General features: G+C 34.0%; 1 protein-coding gene across 6 annotated transcripts in view; it reads left to right on the top strand.

Annotated features, from left to right (window-relative positions):
* Positions 1–14,699: 14,699 nt before the first annotated feature.
* The window catches only part of GABRG2 (gamma-aminobutyric acid type A receptor subunit gamma2), a gene marked incomplete at both ends in the record, with an annotated part of 94,449 nt that continues 88,536 nt past the window's right edge, over positions 14,700–20,612 (top strand). For all 6 annotated transcript variants that reach the window (XM_080698269.1, XM_080698270.1, XM_080698273.1 and 3 more), the window contains one exon: positions 14,700–14,809. In XM_080698269.1, coding sequence (XP_080554395.1) covers positions 14,700–14,809 — 110 coding nt within the window. The remainder of the gene's footprint in view (positions 14,810–20,612) is intronic.

Below are 20,612 nucleotides of genomic sequence, written 5' to 3' on the forward strand. Positions count from 1 at the left end.
CCGGAGATTAACCAAGCTCAGCTGACTAACAATTGGATTGTTGATGCAAATTCTGCCCCATTTTTTTCATGATCAAATAAATTTGGAGAATACTTTGTCAAACAATGCCAATAGGTTTCTTTACTGCAAAACTCTTTAGAGGATGTAAAAGACTAAACAAAGTAGTGTAGAGACATCATGCACATTGTTACTCAAGCCCATTTGATTATGATCCTTTTTCCCACTTAGATTTATTTTACAAGTGGAGAGACCTGTGGTGTGGAAACTGAGAAATGTTTACAGGCTGTTCTCTTCTATTTTCTAAAACACATAGTAATTAGAATATCTATAGGATATTATAATATGTTTTGGGGTAGCATAATGGTCAGAGAAATTGCTATGGTTTAAAGTTGCTAATGGTATCATAATAGTTGGACAAGTTGCTATGATTTGAACATGTCTTCCAGAAATTAATGTGTAGGAAACTTAGTCCACGATGTAAGTGTTGGGAAATGAGAACTGCAGGGGTGTTTACCTAATGAGGCCTTTGCCTTCATGTGTAGATTTTTCTAATGCCATTATAAAAGAGCAAATTCAGCTCTCTTTGGCACCCTCCTCCTTTGGCATTTTACCTGTGATGTCACATCAAGAAAACTCTAGCCATATGCCAGCACCATAATTGCAGATTTCCCAGACTCTAAAACTATGAACCAATGCATTTCTGTTCTTGATAAATTTCCCAATCTTAAGCATTTTCTTATATCAACACAAAACAGAATGAGACTAAAGCAAGCTGAAGCAATACTTTGAATGTACATTCATTCTATAAAACTATTGGGAAACTTTTTCAAAAGTACAATTTTTCCCTTTTATCTTTTAAAATGCTATAAAAAGCACTCTTTGCTTTTAATATTTATTTGAATTCTCCTAATGTACTCAAGAATTAAAAAAATAACCACTAGTCTTTGAATATTCACCTTGTCTTTAATCAGGCCAAATAATTTTCACTTTAAATATAGAAAGATTTCTCACTCAAGCTTCTCTCCAAATATCAGGTGCCCCTATCATACTTTGTTGTTTTTAGATTTTTAGCCTCCATAAGAGGACAAAACCAAGAGGTGAGAAAGTCAGGTGAATGTTCTGAATGGGATAGAATTAAAAATAATTTAACACTCCATTATGGAGCTAACTATTCTTTCAGTGTGAGACTGAGATAAAAATAACCTATAGTGTTATTAATACTTTATGAATTTTTAGACTTTTCAAAGCTAATTCACACACACCAACTCCCTCTCTCCCTTTATCAATGTGTGTTATTATTTTTGTATCCATATAATGATAAAGAATGCATAAGGCATAGAACCTTTAAAAAAACCAAAATGTATACTTCATAAAGTGGGAAAGTTGGGTTAGATGAGCCCTAAGAGCTATTGGCAGATCTAACTCTTCTAGATTCTACTGTAATTGTATTTTCTCTAGCCACAACTTTCTTATTATGTTCCAATTGCCTGGACTTTGGTAGAGTTATAGTGGAACCTCCTCAGTCTACAATAATAGTAGTTAGAACCTTGTCAGTTATCAGTGTAACAAAGAAATGACATTTGGATGCTGGATAAATTAAATAAGTAAAACAAATAAGTAAAATAGGCAAACAATAGAACACCTGGTTCCATAATTGCTCATCTGTCAATTGGGTCAAATTTATAGTTTTATAGAAAACTAGCAAATAAAATGTCCCCCCCACAACTCATCTACTCTTAGCCTAAATACCATGAATTCTTCAGCAAACGAAGTTTGATGGTAATCTGAACTTCTTGGTAAAATTTCAACTGACATGGAAATTTGACATGTCTCTTGCAATTTCCACCTGGATTGTTTGTATGAATAGGCAGCATAGAATCAGATGTCAAGATAGAAAAGGCTTAGGGAAATTATATACTACCTTCATTCTTCATCCTGTGTCAAGTCTGTTCTATAAACTAAGAATTGGAAGCAAATCTTTTATTGTAAACATGTATCTTTAAAAATAGGGAAATTTTGCTCTAATAAAAAATGCTTCCTCTCTCTCTCTCTCTCTCTCTCTCTCTCTCTCTCTCTCTCTCCTCTCTCTCTCCATACACATATACATATACATATACATATACATATACATATACATATACATATATATATATATAAAGACTACCCTTTTTGCTCTCTGAAGTTTTGTTTGAGATAAAGTATGTTCTTATTGTTTAAGTAAACTGAAATAGGACTTAAAACTTAAAAATCTTGAAAAATCATAAATGCACTAACCGTCCAGTTACATGGTTTGAAAAATTATAATGTAATGACCTATTATCCTGCGTAGTGCCTATTAAGTACTGTACCAAAATATTTGACTGAAATCTTTGCAAATAGATATCTTTCTAAAGTACACTTAAAAATTTTCTGCCAAAGTATATAGAGTACTAAAGTATGATTAGCATATAAAACACCTCCATCGTTTTGCTTAATCTTACAACGTCCATTTATTTGATGTCTAGAAGATGTGCTTAGATTAAATTAGAAATGCAAGGACTTTTTAAATCTGAAGTCTTTTTCCAAGGTCTACCTTCAGTAACAATTTACTGGGTAGTGAAAGAAAATGGGAGCACACCTTAGTTGGCAGAGGATCTGAAATAATTCTTGCCTGCCTTCCTCCCATCCATCCTTCTTGAATTGAACCTAGGGGATTTTTACCTCTGAGCTACAACCCAGTCATTTTTATTGTTATTTTATATTATATTTTACTTATATTTATTTATTATTTTACATTATTTACAACATAATTATTAAATGTTATGTTACATTATTATTTACTTACAAACAAGTCTCACTAAATTGATGAGGCTGACTTCAAATCTACAATCCTTCTGTATCAGCCTCGCAAGTACTGGGATTACAGGCATGCACCACCACACCCAAATACACATATGCGTTATATCAAACTACTCATAATTAGCAATGTGCCTACCTCAAGTAAAATTTATTTAATTGAATTGAGTGAATAATATGATTTATCCAGTTCCAAAACAGAGGGAATTGAATTGATGAAGGATTAGAATTCTAATCAGCTCCCAAAAAGGCTTACAAAATCATAATACACAATTAAGATAGGATGTCTATTTTTTTAAATTTTATAATGGAAAAATGAGAAATATATTAATGCATTAAATATTTATTTTAAAAATTAATTTTAAGAGTGTTTAGGTTTATCACACCCATGAATATATATACACATATGCACATGTGCATACATACATAGATTTATTTGTATACATTCACATTTATTTTCAATACTAGCTAATTGCTTAAAGAATTTATATATTGCTTCTTAGAGATTTTATGGACTGTGATTTGACATTATTAGCTACACGGCTTCCCTTTTATGTACAGAGAAAAGGAAAGAGTAAAAAAAAAATTGAATGTTGGCTTCACTGATATGATGGCGTCCCTAAAAAAAACAATTTTCAGTTATGAGAGAAAACTGGCAGAGTGCCACAGAAGACTCCCCAAAAGAATTGTATTAATGGAAGATAAGATAGATAGGGGGGCATTGTTTGCTTAGGTATGATCTTTGGCAAGACACAATATTTTTTAGATTTCAAGTCATTTCTTAGTAAAATAAAGAGAAGGAAGTAAATTCTCTGTCACTTGTATCCAGTCAACAAATAACTATGTAAGATTTTTAAGAATAATTTATTTATTATTAATTTTGCTGAATTGTGAGGAAATAAGTTTTTAATTCTGCATGTAAGATAAAATAACTTTGACACCGGGCGTGCTGGCGCACGCTTGTAATCCCTGAGCTTGGTAGGCGCAGACAGGAGGATGGCGCTGGTTCGAAGCCAGTTTTGCTGGCTTTAGAGACCCTGTTTCCAAATAAAAATATAAAATAGGTCTGGGAGTTTAGCCCAAAGGTAGAAGTGTTTCCAGGAACCCCAGTACCATAAAAAAACTTTGAAAATATAAAAATTAAGCATGAAATTAATTTTTAAAAAGTCTACAGTCACATTGAACCAGATAAGATGCTCAGAATATGAGCAGCCTGTAGAAACAGAGTTAAATAAGATGGTAAAACAGCTCAGTTAGTTCATCCTTTCCTTCCTCTTGGAAGCAGTGATGGAGTTCAAAGAAAGTCACCTAAATTCTACTCTGTCTTTGAACTTTTGTTTCTTGGTCTTTTGATTTTGCTTTCACTTATTTTGATGAAACTTGCCTTTTTATGTGACTTAATAGCATCGTTATATTTTCATATTTCTATTTCTAAAATAGAAATATTTCATATTTCTATTTCTAAAAACCTATACTTAGTTGAGGATTAAATGCTTACTGAAAAAGATCAAATTAAAGTTTTAAAAATTAAATCTACAAAGAGACTGAAATGTTTAATATCAAAATTTATAATTTTATATACAATATTTGTAAATATATCATAATAGCAATATAACAAGTACCTCTTACTGTTTTGATATGGCTAGATATGCATGTGACATGATTAATACTTTCTTGTGTGTGTGGTCCTGGGGTCAAAACCCAGGGGCCTTTACCTCCAAGTCATACTTCTGCCCTATTTTTATTTTTATTTTTAATTTTGAAAGAGGCTCTTTTTAAGTCTTGAGGGCTTTACTAACTTGCTGAGGCTGACCTCAAACCTGCGATTGCAGGTTCCTCAGCCTCTCAAATAATGTGATTACAGAAGTGTGTCAACATATCTAGTTAAAAGCATGATGTTTATGTTAGAAAAGAACATTTTGTTTTATTTCTCCCTGGGGTTTTTGCCCATACTAAATACTTTATACATATCTACTTGAAGTTAGCTTTTTTTTTTAAAGAAAAATAAAAATTTATAATAAAACTGCTTATATTTCTTTATAATTCATTTGTATAAAGTACTTTTAAAAAACATGACCAAAATGAAATAGTTGTCAGTTGGGTAATTACTTAGATATAATCAAGATTAGAAGGAAGAATATCTTTCTGAAGAAAAAAGTAGGAGGTTGAGAATGTCAACAGTCTCTTGGCTCAAACTAAGTTTTAGCATTTAACCAAACTCTGAGCAAACCAAAACTAGTTCACTGAACACCCCTCCATGCCTTTCTTCCATTCCAGTTTTAGAAAATTTTGATTACTAGAGTACTGGTATATAATTGAACAATTTAACACCAAGACTTACTGCAAAGTAAATCATCCTTTGAAGACTGGCTTAAATAAACAGGGAACAGATTTGTATACTTCATAGGACTCAGTAAGAAGAAATGAAAAAAAAAACAGTTCATGAAAATGATCTTCACTTTTGTCTTTAATTATAAATTGAAGTTGTTCTTATCTATCGGGAAAGATAAAGTTGGTATAATTTCATTTCACTTCCTAGTTCTGTTCTGAGTCAGTGGGTCAACTCTGAATCAGTCATTAAGCCTCTCTTAAGAAAAAGAATCTTAATTGAACAATTTATAAAATAGATTTCAGGCCTGAAATTATATTCAATAGATATTTTATTGAGTACTCAATATATTAATTAAGTGGGAAAAGTAGCAAGATTTTAAAACCAATAATTCCACAAATATTACACCAACAAACTCCAGTAACCTCAGTTTCAGTGGCTATTGTATTCAGTATCAAATCCTCATAACTCTTCACAAGTGAGTAAAACATCAATGGAAATTTCACTTTAAATCATTTTTCTAAAGGGAACAAACATGCCCTTGGAAAGTAAGCACCAGGCTGTCTTCCTGATAAATCAGTGTAGGGAATGAGCACAAAAAGCATGGCTTCTGTATTCCCCAGCATCCTATACAGTATCCAACATCTCAGTTGTCACTTAATAGTACTTGTTTGAATAAATGAATGAATAAATGAATGGATAAATGAATGGTAAACTGACTTGAAGGCTCACTGCTTTGTCTATTTTTCTAGGAATTAAGTTAAAAAATTTCCTATTAGAATCAGAACTCAAGCAAGTAGGAGCAGGTTTACAAGTCAGTGAAATGAGTAGTTTCTTTACTAATATGAATAGAGCGATTAGTGTCAAAGGGACACTGTGTCCTAATTATTGTATTTACTCTTCCATTATAAAACTTACAGTTCAAATGTCATGTAAAATGTTCCTTGCTTTTAAAATATTTTCATTATTTTATATTATGGAATGACACAAAGAACATGTGACCTTTTGCCATTTTCCTTTAAATTTGAGCCAAGCAAATTTTACTTAAAAGGCAAATAAAAATCAGAAAATCAAGACATGGGCATAGGCAATATTGGGATTTGGACATACACACTAAAGTAATTAGACCTTTATTCCATTACACAAATGGTCCTGAACAGAGTATCTACCTTCTATGATGTAGACGGACAAACACTAAATTAGTGATTAATTAATGAATTAATGATGCAATTACAACTATTCATATTCATATTGTGTGTGTGTGTGTGTGTGTGTGTGTGTGTGTGCATGTGTGTGTTGCTGGGTATTGAACCCAGGGTAATTCTACCTCTGAGTTACATCCCCAGTTTTTTTATAGGTTTTGTTTTGAAACAGTTCTTGCTAGGTTACTGAGAGTCTTGCTATGTTGCTGAGGCTGAACCTGCAATCTCCTGTCTCAGCCACCCAAATGCTGGGAGTACAGGAAGGTGCCACCAAGCCTGGATTACAACTACTCGTATTGCAAATAATTAAAAATTTCAGATGGAGCCTTGGGTACAGCACAGTGATAATGCACTTGCATAAATTACAAAATGTCCTAGGCCCAATTGCCAGCACTTCCAAAAAATAAAAATAAAAATGAAACAAAAATAAAATTTTAGGAGGACACATCACGTGTGAAGGCCCAGGGGCCAGAAAAACAATGTACTTTGAAGTATCAGTGTGGCTCAGCATAAGGAGAAGTTATAACCTGAGATGAGGTAGGATGAGGGTGGTTTGGACAACAGAGGGCTTGCTTATACGTGCTCAATTTTATCATATACCAGAGTGATAAATCTTCAATCTGTTTCTAAAACATTCATACCTGCACATGCATGCAAACACACACAAGTACAGACTCCAAAGCCCATACACATGCAAGGGCATACATGTATAGACTCCATAGCATTTTCTATTATTTTTTCTTCTTTTATTTTCTTTTGGTTTAATCTAAATTTTTATTTTCTGAAGTTGGAAGCTTAAATCATTGATTTTAAACATTACTTATTTTTAGTTATAATTATTCCTCTAAGTTCTGTTTTAGCTTCACAAGCCAAATATTTCTGCTTAATGTTCTTAATTTTCTTTTATTTCAAAGACCTCAAATTCTCCTAATAGATTCTCTTCGACCCTAAAATATGTTGTTTGCCGAGCGTGGTGGTGCACACTTGTAATCCCAGCATTCAGGAGGCTGAGACCAGAGGATCGTGGTTCACAGACAGCCTCAGCTACTTAGTGAGGCTCTTTGCAACTCAATGAGACCTGGTTTCAAAATAAAGAATAAAAAATAGGGCAAGGGGTGTAGCTCGGAGGTCAAATGCCCCTGGGTTCCATCCCCAGACCCGCAAAAAAATAAATAAATAAATAAAATATGTTGTTTAATTTTTTCAATATTAATTTTTTTTATTTCACAGTGTTGATTTCTGAATGGATTCTGTTAAGGTAGTCTTTCAGAATTTTGAAATATTCCGATACTTATTTTATGAGCAGTTGAAAGGAATGTACACTTTGTAGCATAGATGAGTACATCATTCAAAAATAGTATGATGGCCTACACACCTATAATCCAAGTGTTTGGGAGGCTGAGATAAAAGGATCACAAGTTTGAGGCCAGTGGCACACAGTAACTTAGTGAGACCCTGTTTCAAAAAAAAAAAATAGGGCTAGGGGATGTATTCCAGCCCCATTTGAATATGGGTTCAATCCCCAGTAACAAACGCACACACACACACACACACACACACACACACACACACACAGTAAATCCAGTTTAGTATCTCCAAGTACAATTGTGGAATTTTTCCGTGTCTCCTCTTTTGCCAGCTTTTGCTTCATTTATTTTAAAGTTCTGTTTGCAGTTATAAACTTTAATGATTTTTATTCCTTCCTGGTGAGTTATTCTTTTATCATTACAAAAATAAAACCTCTTTGTCTCGCACAATGCTCTTGATTTTCGTCTATACTTCAAGCACCGTTTGCTTTCTGCCATTATTTGTCATATTCTTTTTCTCCATTGTGTACTTTCTACTTGTCTTTTTATCTATTAAGTTAATTTTAGTATTAGATTTAATTCAATGATGTTCACCTATTTCTTCTTAATATATTTTAGTGGTGCTTTAAAAATGACTGCTTTCATCATTGGCTTATCAAAGCTAATTTCTAGTTACTATGACACTACTTCATAAGATCTTCAGGAAACTTGCAATAGCATAATTTTATTTACCTTCCACTCTGGGCTGCTTCATGTGTTTGCTAACATACAGTTATGTGGGTCTGTATTATAAACTTCAAATATACTCTTACAACTTTAATTATAGACTCAGCTGTCAAAAATAAAATGAAAACAAATTTAAAAATTGAAACAAAGTTGGGTGTCTTTTAAACAAATAAAGATCATACCTATATATCATATATATATTTGTATATATATATGATATTTTCTGTTTCTCATGTATTAACCATTTTTAGTATTCATCTTTCATATATATTTCTGTTTCCCTCTGGTATTTCTTTTTTTTAAATTTTTATTGGTGCATTATATTCATACATCTGGTATTTCTTTTAGCATTATTTTTAGCTCAGATCTACTGGAGACAAATTCTCTTAACCTTCACTTATTTCAAATGTCTTAATTTTGCATTCATTTTTGAAGCATTTATTTACTAAATATAGAACTCTCTCTATATATTTCACTTTAGCACTTTAAAGATGCCACCTCCCACCCTGTTTCCTGGCCACAGGGTTATTTTGATGAGTCAAGTACTGTTTTATTAAGCAATCATGATGCTTCATTATTTTTTTCAGGATACTTTCAGAATTTGCATTTATCTTTAGTATCTGAACATATGACTATAAGTTATCTAGGTATGGTTTTAATTATGATTAACCTGCTTGGCAATCCACTGAGCTTCTTGGATGGACATGTTTATATTTTCACGAAGCAATGTGGGGAAATTTTGGCCATTATTCCTTTAAACACGCTTCTCCTTAATTCTCTCTGCTTCTTCTATTCAACTTTGTTACTGCGCTTACTATTATCTCATTATTCCCAGGGGCACTTTTATTTTTGGTTTCCAATATTTTTTCTCAGTGAATTTTATACTTTATAATTTTTATTGATCTGTCTTCAGTTGACACTCCTTTTTTCTATTGTTAGGCAATTGTCTGTCTCCCATTAAGGGCAATAAAGAATATTTTTTCTTTCCAGGTATTATAAATTTCAGTTCTAGAATTTCCATTTTGCATTTATTTTATAGTTTTAATTTATTTGCTGAGATCCCACACTATTCACTGATTTTATCATATAAAATTGATGACCATATTTTTCTTTAAGTCTTTGAACTATTTTCAATGGTTAATTAAATATCTTTGCTAATTGCAGTATCTAAGTTTTTCTCAAATATTATCTGTTCTATTGCAATTATTTTGGTACTAGGGATAGAATCCAAGCATTCTAACTCTGAGTTACATCCTTATCCTTATTTTTTCTTTGGAACATGGTCTTACTAAGTTACAGAGGGCCTTGATAAGTTACTGAGGCTGGTCTCAAACCTATGATCCTCCTGTTTCAGTCTCCCAAATACTTGGATTACAGGTGTGGACCACCATCCCTGACTGCAATTATTTTTAGTATGTTTTATTATTCTATACTCTGTATATCTTATGTACATGTATAGGTAATTTTATAGACATAGTAATAACATTCTCATTAGCTATATTCCTTTGAAAAATGATGATTTTTGGTGGATTAGGAATTAAATTTTTTCAAAAATCACCTTAGAGTGGTAGATTAGTTTTACATTGTATCCAGGTTGATCTATTTTAGTTTTGTCCTTTTACCAAGGGTAAATCCTTAGTCCTACAACAGAGAAAGGTTATGGGCTTTTTAGAATTTTTAAGTAAGGACAATAGATGAACTTGGAGAAAAATTATGTCAAGTGAGATTAGATAGCCATGGAAAATGAAGGGCCATACTGTCATATGTGGTAGCTAGGAAGTAACTGGGATATCAGTGGGACTTCAGATAATACAGGAGGAACCTCAGTGGAGCCAGCGAGGTAGTCTAGGAAAAGGAGAGGTGGAAAGAGGGAATGAATAAAAGAAACACTTTTGTTGCCATTATATACATATATGAGAATACCAATGTCAATCTCAATATATGTCTGGGGAGAATGGGAAGGGAGCCAGGAGAGAGCCCACCAAGTGCTGTGCGTGGACGTCATCATCACTGTGAACGACATTATGAGGTGAAACTATAATGCACTAGCAAACTATGAAAAATTAAACCTAAAAAAGAGATCTCTGAAGTAAGTCTAAAGTGTTTATGAACATCATGTAGCTTAATAAGATTAAAATTTCAAATTTTGCATGTCCTACAGTGAGCAGTAGCAAATAGGTTGGCTCAACCTTTTCAGTCTTTCAACTGTTAACTTCTGGGTTTCTTGGTGTCTGGTCCCTTTCCCCACACTAAAGCCAACATTTATTGGGGGTTTTATAGTCAGATATGCCATCTTAGATTTCTGTGGCTGTTTCATTAATGATTTCCTCATTCTGAACTGTTGGGGCAACACCCTAACTTCTCTGAAGCCTCAAAGAAACACCATTGCTGACTTCTACTGTGTGCAGCTACCTGAGCTTCAGGGATGAAAAGATTTCATAGAAAGTATAGCATTTCATGTCCCAAACAAGCACATTACAGAAAATTTCATGCCCCAAACAAGAACATTACAGAAAAAACTAAGTAATTTTTTTAATTTCTTGAAAAATTAGTTTTTTATGTGATTCAACTTTTAATTTCATAATTTGCTTCTGGGTAATGTGAGCATAACAATAGTAATTATAATACTGCAGCTGCTAATTAAAGGTAAAATTAAAATATTGCTGAAATAATTCACCTAAAATAAACAATGCTTTAATACAAGGGCAATGCCTTGTTTTGATGAGAGGGTATGGAGGATAGTTCTCTTCTCTCTACTTGCCAATACTTTTCAAATTTTATTATAGTTTTATACAAATACAAATATATATATATACATATATATATGTATATATATATATATTCTATTTCTAATGAAAAATATAATGTTCATAAAATATTTCTTAGTGCCAGGCATGGTGGCACATGCTTGTAATCCCAATACATACGATGCTGAGACAGGAGGATCACGGGTTTGCCAATAGCCTCAGCTACTTAGTGAGGCCTTCTGCAACTTAGTGAGGCCCTGTGTAGCTTAGAGGTATAATGGCCCTGGATTCAGTCCTCAGTACCACAAAATCTATATATGTATTGGCTACTTAAACATCTTGTATATATCTTCTTCAAAATCGGTAGGGGTAAGTATATGTGAAAGGTGGATTATAAGATAAATGGAGAGACAAGAATACTTACAAATACCAAAAATATAACATTCATAATATAAAAAAATATAGAAAATATTTTTTTCATACACTAGTCACCAGATAAGATCCAGAGAGGTATATTGAGGCCCACTAGTCATAAACAGCACAATTAAAATTGTCCCTAGGTTCAATAAATAGTAAAATTTTAGGAGCATTGAGCCCAGGAGGTTTCTACTTCTGAATTGTATTCCAGCTTTTACTTATTTATTTTTATTTTAGATGCTGAGGCTGGCATCAAACCCATGATCCTCCTGGCTCAGCCTCCAAAGTATGGGGATAACAGACGTGTGCCATTATGTCCATCTCCTAGACACTATAAACAGTAACATTTACTCTATGAAATACCTCAATATGCTGGAAGGTCTTTTGTTATTGAGACAGATTATAATTTATAGGGATGACTATGACACCGATAAGGAATTAAATTAGTATATGAATTGCTATTTTCTAAATGACAATATCCATTCTCACAGCTTCCTTATGGTTGTTACTAAATAAACTCACCTGAAAAATTTATACTGGTTGGGCCTACTGGTGGATGCCTGTAACCTCAGTACTTGGGAGGCTGAGACAGGGGGATTGCAGGCTCAAGGCCAGCCTCAGCAACCGAGTGAGACTCCCTTTCAGAAACACAAATTAAAAAGGAATGGAAATGTAGCTTGAAAGTAGAGTGCTTCCAGGTTCAAACTCCAGTACCACAAAGAATATAAAACTTTACATTGGCATTAAAAAATTAATAATGTCCTACATGGTAGAAGACAGAACCTTCACATATAGATTTCTTTTTTTGTTTTTAACAGTCTAACATTTTATATCTTAGTGGCTTTCATATGTGTTTGATTTGGCTTTCTTGGGAAATTTTATAAAGCTTATTGTTTCTATTTTTTCTAGAAATGATGAGAAATAAACATGGACAACTCTTTTTAAATGGCCATTCTGTAAAAAATAGGACAGGGGGTGTAGCTAATAGGTCGAATGCCCCTGGGTTCCACCCCCAGACCCACAATAAATAAATAAATAAATGGCCATTCTGATGTGTGTGGTTTTCACCACTTCACCAATTCATAATATCAGTGTGTTTTTTTCATTTATCTTATTTGCTTGATTTTTGTAGGCATCTAATTAGCCTTATGGAAATATGATCAGATATCTTTACTACAAAACAAAGTTATAAACAAACTAGACTCTTTAAAATAAATTAAATGGTGACTATAAGGAGGGCCAATGTTCCTCACATTGCAAGTAGGAAAAAAAGAATTTCAGAGTAAAGGGGAATTACATTGTTTTGTTTCCATTTAGACAATGGAAAAAGTCAATTGACTGTGCAGGAGTGTTGTCATTTTAACTGGGTACTGTACAAATGTCATAAAAAAAAAACAAACAGCTTTTTTTAAGCCAGAGTTCTCAAGCCGTGAAAGTTTCCAGGTCTATCTGTCAGGCCTTTTTTGCTTCATCATGAGAATTTACACCCTCTGCCTATGCCATTGCCAGAAACCACCAGTTATTCTGCTATTCTTGAGTATAGTTAGAGTTTCTCATGGAGTTTGAAGCTGATTGTCTTGCATTCTGTTTCTATCTTCTGGACTCCTTACTCAAATTCCATTTCTGGAAGATACTCTTCATGCACAAAAGGCACTGGTTTAGAGATGGCTTCCTGGCACTTTCCAGAAAGGGGTTCTTGGTGGTTCCTCTTCGTTTGTACCTCATCATGAACACCTTGGCTTTGGTACATCAACTCTATAGGAACCAGGAGCAGTTCATCCACTTTCTCTCCCATAATGAGTGAATGGGGTTTCCTCTGCGGTGGATGAACTAAGTTGGCATAAAAGGATATCTCCCTTGCATCAGTATCCATGGAAACAGTCTAGGCAAGAAACAAGCATGCTAACACCACTCATCCAACCCAGGAATTTTCAGGATTGCTGCCAACATGACTAAAATAAAATAATAAAATAAACATTAGTCCTTATACAAGAAACAGGAATTCCTCTGCACTGTTAAGTGCCCCCTTGACCATCTCTCTCTTTCTACTTTTCATCCTCAAAACAGCTGCTTATCTTGTGGTCTTTATTCTGTACTTGAGAAATGATTCCCATGCAGTTATGTTCTTCCATCTCCAAGTACTTCTGCTTCTTTACATTTTCACTTGGAATGGAGAATAGACAAGGGAGGAATGGGATTCTGGGGAACACACATTTTTTCCCATGTCTTTCAATGCTATCAGTATTTTCTCCCTTCACTCAAATTGAGATAACCAAATCTGTCCTCATACAGAAGGGCTTACAGGAAAACAGCCCCTCCTCCTCTCCTGTCTGCTGCCCTACCCCCAACATGTTATCAAGATTTCTTAGACTACACCATTTTAAATTAAGGATTCTGGGAAGAGTTGACAAGACAAACCTTCTGCCATTGGTGTTACAGTTCCTGGGTTTGCTAAAACATCTCTTGTGAACAGCAGGCATTCCATGTCCCTGCTTGCAGCAAAGGGTTAAAAAGCCCTGGCAAGACAGCATGCATGTGTTAATTCCCCGCTGCTGCAGCATGCACCACTTCCTCTTTGACCTCATAGTTGATCTGCTTGATACTTAATCACGCAGAGACTCTAGTGATTTTTTTCCTATTTCTTTTACACACACACACACACACACACACACACACACACACACACACACAGAGCCTGCTTTTTCTAAAAGAAAAAGAAAAAGAAAACCAGGAAAATAAGGAAAACAAATAAGTGAAATCTGAAATGATGGAGCTGGAGGAGTTCCCGCGAGTGTAAGCAACGTAGAAGTGCCAGCCTTTTCTCTCTTATTTGTCTGGGTGCGCATCTCTCCCTGCACCCTCCCCCTGCCTCAATTATATTATTCCCCCGGACTTGGAAGCCGCTGCCTGAGCTGACGCTTTGATGGTATCTGCAAGCCTTTGTGCTGATCTTATTTCTGCCCCCTGAATATTAATTCCCGAAGCTGGTAGCAATATATCTCCCCAGTGACGGGATCTACTAGAGGCAGGTGGGGGGAGCCACCATCAAACCATAAGCATAATAATAATACAAAGGGGAGGGGTTCTTCTGCAACCGTGAGAGGCAAGAGGCCAGAGGGGAGGGGGGAAAAAAGCGATGAGTTCGCCAAATACATGGAGCGCAGGAAGCTCAGTCTACTCCTGGACTCCTGTATTTTCACAGAAAATGACGGTGTGGATTCTGCTCCTGCTATCGCTCTACCCGGGGTAAGCTGTGCCTTTTTAGGCGTCGTTTTGTTCTGGAGAGATGGGGGAAGGGGTGAGAATGTGGAATTATGAAGACCACCCAGATTTAAATCACTCTTCTAGGATTTGGGTCTTTGTATATATAAGGCAGTGTAAATGCCTGGGGCGGGAATAGTAGGGAAGAAAGAGGATGGTCACGGTCGTGTGTTAGTCTATTGAATTTGTGTGTGTGTGTGTGTGTTGTTTTAGAGCAGTGAAGCTAGCCTGGTGAAGACCTTGTGTTTGGGGAATAGCATTTTGATACTGCTAGAGTGTGATGTGGAGGTGCGCTAGGCTGATCGACGCTGGCGTTTGAGGCCATGTTGAAGGTATTTGGGAGGGGGTCTGGAAGAGAAAATCACAAATTGGGTCCTGGCACACAAAAAAGAGCTATGTGTGAGGGAGGATGGGGTGGGGGAGGGAGGGCAGCTCTGTTCCAGTACACTCAAGTATCCCTTGTGCCAGCACCTGGGCTTTCAGTCAGCCAGGTTTTCTATCCAGCCCCATTGACCCAGCAGCATGGATCAGCACCAAGGACAGCGCTCCTGCTCAGGGCTACACAGAAAGAGGCTTCTGAATCTGCACAGGACATCCATAGGAGCAGACAGAAGGCCCACAGAGCCGAGGAGCCCTAATGACGTGGAATCCCAGGGACCCTGTACTGATGATTGATACTCCATCCTTGGGAGGGAAGGGGGACTGTTGGACAGCGAGTAGGGGGTGTAGTTGAATAAAGGTTTAGAAGGACTGCATGTCTGGAGAGGAGTTGGTCTTGCTGCAGTCTTGGAAAACATGCTGAACTGAATGCATGCGATTTCAAAATTCTGAAGTGGGCATTAGTGTTTTATATTCTTGCTGCAACAGAGTAGAAAAGAGAGGAAGGGAGGGCATGGGCTCCTAAAAATCACGAGCATGTGTGGGCCCCCAAATGCTTTACATCTAGGTTTCCTTGAACTTTCTGGAACCAAAAGTACCAAGGGAGAATCCCTTCACATAGTGCAGTGCACCATCCATCTCCCCACATAAATAGCTTTCACCACGTCACAGTTTCCAACCAGGACCAAAGGTAGGTTAGGGGTCCACTATTTGTGTTACTTGCATTCTTCTATGTTGCCACTTTGAAATAATGCTCCCGAAAGTATTAACCCACATTCTCCCTATTCTTCAACCTCCCAAATTATTTAAAAAAATAAAAAGAGTTTTAGAATATATAAAGACACTACACTACCCTAAGGTTTTCTTGAGAGTTGACACTCCTATGTAGTAGTTGTAACAAAATAAGCAGAAAGAGAGGATAGTTAAACTGATTTTTATTTGATTGAAAGTAACTCAATGGCTTTTCTGGTCCCCATTCTCTAGGACGGGTGATGGGGTATGTAGATGGCTGACAAGAGCTTCAGACAGAACAAGGAGTAAAGGCATCCCTGTACAGTTTCTAAGGAGGGTGTGTGTGCTTCTCTCTTCTAAACCTTTCATACATTTCTCCTTTATGATAAAAAATAGAAGATAATTTTTATTAATAGTATAAGATTAAGAAGTTTACTCCGAAGGGAAGAGGGCCATTTATTGGAAATGGTCATTTTTGAAGAAAGTAGAGAGTTCATAGGTGTTTGCTGAGAGAGAATAACTTTTCTATATTTTTTACAGTGTATAAAACCTGTGGATTAAAATCTTGACAAGACATGAGGGAATATATATTTCTTTTCTACTCACATCCATTTAGAAAACATTTTTAAAACTAACTAAAGAAGTATATTCTAAGGGATTTTTGTCTCCAATGGTCCAGTGGTTTTATTTAAAAATACTTCATTTTATTTTTTATAATATTACAGTATTTAAGATGTCTCCTTGTTGTAATAACCCCACCTTTTAATTCTAATATCATATAAAATAAATACTTGGTATATTTTATTTCTCAATTTATCAGAGTAGCACAGATATCATTTTTAAAGTCTTCAGTAATGAAAATTCTGTCATAAAAACTCTGCTATAATATTTTTTTAAATTTTCTTAGTAATGATAGAGAATGGGGTCCTTGCAGTTTGGTGCAGAGAATGTGATCAGAGTTTCTGTTTGCTGCAATCTCATAAAAAAACACTTGAATGTCTGAGTAGGGCTGGATAAAAACAGAAGCTTTGATCTGTAAATCTGACGCTAAAAAAAAAAAACTGTAATTACTGGGGAAAAAAATGGGACCCTGGGAACTTTGTGTGTTAAACAGTAATAACATCATCACATGAAAAGTTGAAAAAAGATAAAAGAAACTTTAAGAAGATATTTTTATTTACAAAACTCTAAAAAACAAGCTTTTTTCCTATACTGAATGACTAATTACATTATATATACATAAAGGTAAAACAAAGAAGAAAATAAAGCACTGAAATGAATATATTAGTGGCTATTGTCTCTTAGAAATGAAATAATCTATTTCAGAAACTCAAAAGTTGTCTAAACATCACATGTGTTGTTTACAGTGCCGTCATAAGAATTACCTAAGGACTTAACTAAAATGGAGACTATTGAACCAATCACTGGATGATTCTGATTATTTTCCTGGAGTAGAGTGAAGGATATTCACTTTTAAGAAGAACCCTAGATCTTACTTTGAAGAAAATAGTTATACTTAGCTAACTTAAAAAAGTTTTCTCCTCACCTTATTTAATATTTATGAGCACATTGATTTCTATTCCTTGACAATTCAGTTGGTCATATTCAGAATTTTTTTTTTATTTACATGTAAACCATTGAGTAAAACCACAAAGTGAGGACTAACATATAAACTTTAATAAACTCACATCATGTATGAAAAACATTTTAAAAAAAAAATCAAAGATATATACATGTATGGATGTGTATGCAAGTATATTTATAAACTCTATGTACTTCACATACATGCAGAGGTTTGATAAATAATTTCATAAATTTATAAATTCTTTCAATGTAAATTAATTCTCAATTCAAAATTACTCTAACAGAAAGAAAAATTTAAATACAGCAGAAAATCATTTATAATTTATTTTATTTCTCTTAGAATAAAATAACTCATAATATACTTAGAGTGATGGTGAATTGTTTTTTAAAGATAGATTGAACAGACGTTGTAATGAATTTTTAATAATCAGGCTAAACTTTAAAGTTCTAGCATTGATTTTAAAAATGAAAGTTGAACTAAAGTTTTATAAATATTTTGTTCTTAGCTGTTGCTGAACAGAAATATTTCAGGTGGCTTTTTAAGAGTTAATGTTTATTTTTTTATCCCAGGAGTAAATTTTACAGAAATTTTAACTTCTATAAATTACTACTACAAATTGGGTTCCTAGTCTATCATATATGGTTGACAATAACTACTTCCCAGAGTCATACTGAAGATTAAATGTGTATTCATGAATGTATATATAGATATCTTATAAACCAGGAGCAAAAGGATACATTTTTTTTTAGCAGAAGGCAAATATCCATCCAAATTAAAATCCTGGGTCTTTAATTTCTTATTAACAAAGATATACATAGTACTCAAACTTTCAGATTGCCTTATTTATAACTTTTAATCAATCATCTGTGATCCACTAACTTGACAGCAGTACTTTGGGGAACCCCAAGTATGCATCATTCCAGCAAAATATAATGTTTTTGTATCAGTTTCTATATTTATAATTTTCTGATTCTATCTTCAGATAACAAAAACTAGAATGGCTATCTTAGGTCCAATAGACCCCTTGGATAAATGGAAATGTTAAATATAATCTATTCTGGAATGATTTGAGAAAAATCTGTCTTCACCAATTACACTCTGACTAAAATATATTTTATTGTGTTGTTGAAAAGCTCTAGAAAAAAATGGTTTGTTATTCAGTTGTTTTATGAGTTTAGGAACATATTAAATGACAATATTTAGGTCCTGCACCAAAAATAATATTTAGAAAAGATATGTTCTCAATGTTTATGTCCATGTAATATAACAGTTTAACTTGTAATTCACTCATTACCCACAAATGTAATTACTGTGTCGCACTCTTATTTTATTTTTAAAGAGATCTTGCCCTCCCATTTAGCAAATTTTCAGGTTACTTTTATCATACTGTCCTTCAGTTATCTTACAATTATTTTTTTTAGAAAAGTAATAACCCTGAGCATGGGGTGGCTCACTCCTGCAATTCCAGTGCTTGGAAGGCTAAAAAAGAAGGATCTCAAGTTCAAGATCAGCCTCAGCAATTTAGCAAGACACTCAGCAACTTGGAAAGACCCTATTTTGAAACAAAAAATAAAATAATACTGAGGGTATATAACAGAGGTAAAATGCTTCTGGGTTCAATCCCCAATATAACAGAAATAATTAAATAAAGAAAAGAAAAGAAAGATATGTAAACTACACAGAATGCTAGGGATATTACCAGAATGCTACAGATATTTTCATTTATTGAATGGGAAAATGGAATATATGTATATTTCCAATAAATAGATACTAAAGGATGACATATTTTTAATCATTTCAGTCACACAAGCAACTGCTTGATTAACTTTGCTTTAGAACAACATCAAATATCAAAACACTTTAGTTTTAAATTCTAGAAAAATAAAAAAATCATAATTTCTAGAAGTATATTGGGACTTCAATTTTTACAATGTTTATATCCATGTTCTTATGAGGGAAAATGCTATTTTTCTCCTTCTGAGAATTGTAAAAAAATGACATACAAAGAGATGAAGGAGCTTATCTAAAACTTCTTGACTTTTAGAAGTATGGAAGGATTAAGATTCTTCTTCCTGCATTCCGGGTGAATACTGCACACAGGTGTAGTCACTGTATTTCCTTCAAAGTGTAAGAAAATTCTTGTATTGTGGGGAGACACAAAAGATCTTTCCACTTTGACTTCTAGAGAGGGTTATTTTTTATTCATTTGTTCCATGCTATTTTATTACACTAGAGAATAAATATCCTTTAAAAGAGAATAAAAAGCTCATTTTAAGATACACATTAGTGGCATAAGGTAAAAATAAAATTTAACTCCAAATCATATTAATCCCTATGCTATTATACTATCAGAACACAAAATGTGGTAATAATTCTATATTATTACAATATCATTGTATAACCCTGCATAGAAAAAGTACCATGTAAACGTGCTAAATAAGTAGCCCTAATATTACACTCCTTACCCATTCTTTACTTAAATCATATGAATACCAAATAACAACAGTGGGGGAAAACAAGGGATATTTTGAAAGCAAAGATCCTTTGTAATAACTGAAACCCTACCATGAGCCCACGTGCCAATGTACAACCAAAGTCTGTGCAGTACGTTAAACATAGAGTGAGTTCCTTACATTTTTTAGGCATATTTATATAAAATGTCCATAACCAACTCAATACAATTATGCCAACAGTCAATATATTTTGAGTAGAAAAAAACAAATGATAGATAGGTTTTTGTGTTCTTTTTAATCATTGCCAATCCTTTTTATAAATTGCTTCGGAAAATAATTTGCTATACATAATTGATAAAAAAAATAACCATGGATATAAGAAGTACAAATGAATGTAAAATTTCTTAATATACTCAAAGAATAGCATTTTAGCCAGGTCTGCTCTCAAGACTAGTTGTGTAATTAGAGGCAGCAGAAGCCATGTTAGTTATGGTCATAGAGTTTTCCATCTCATGCAGTGGTGAGAGATACTGGTTAGAGTGTTGTAACAATAATTACTAAATTAACTGAGGAAAATGTTATAAAGGAGAGTTACATGGTGATATGGGAGGATAGAGCATATTTCTAGTATGGTAAAGAC

The sequence above is a fragment of the Muscardinus avellanarius genome, assembly GCF_963383645.1.
Source record: "Muscardinus avellanarius genome assembly, chromosome: 7".
Taxonomy (NCBI): domain Eukaryota; kingdom Metazoa; phylum Chordata; class Mammalia; order Rodentia; family Gliridae; genus Muscardinus; species Muscardinus avellanarius.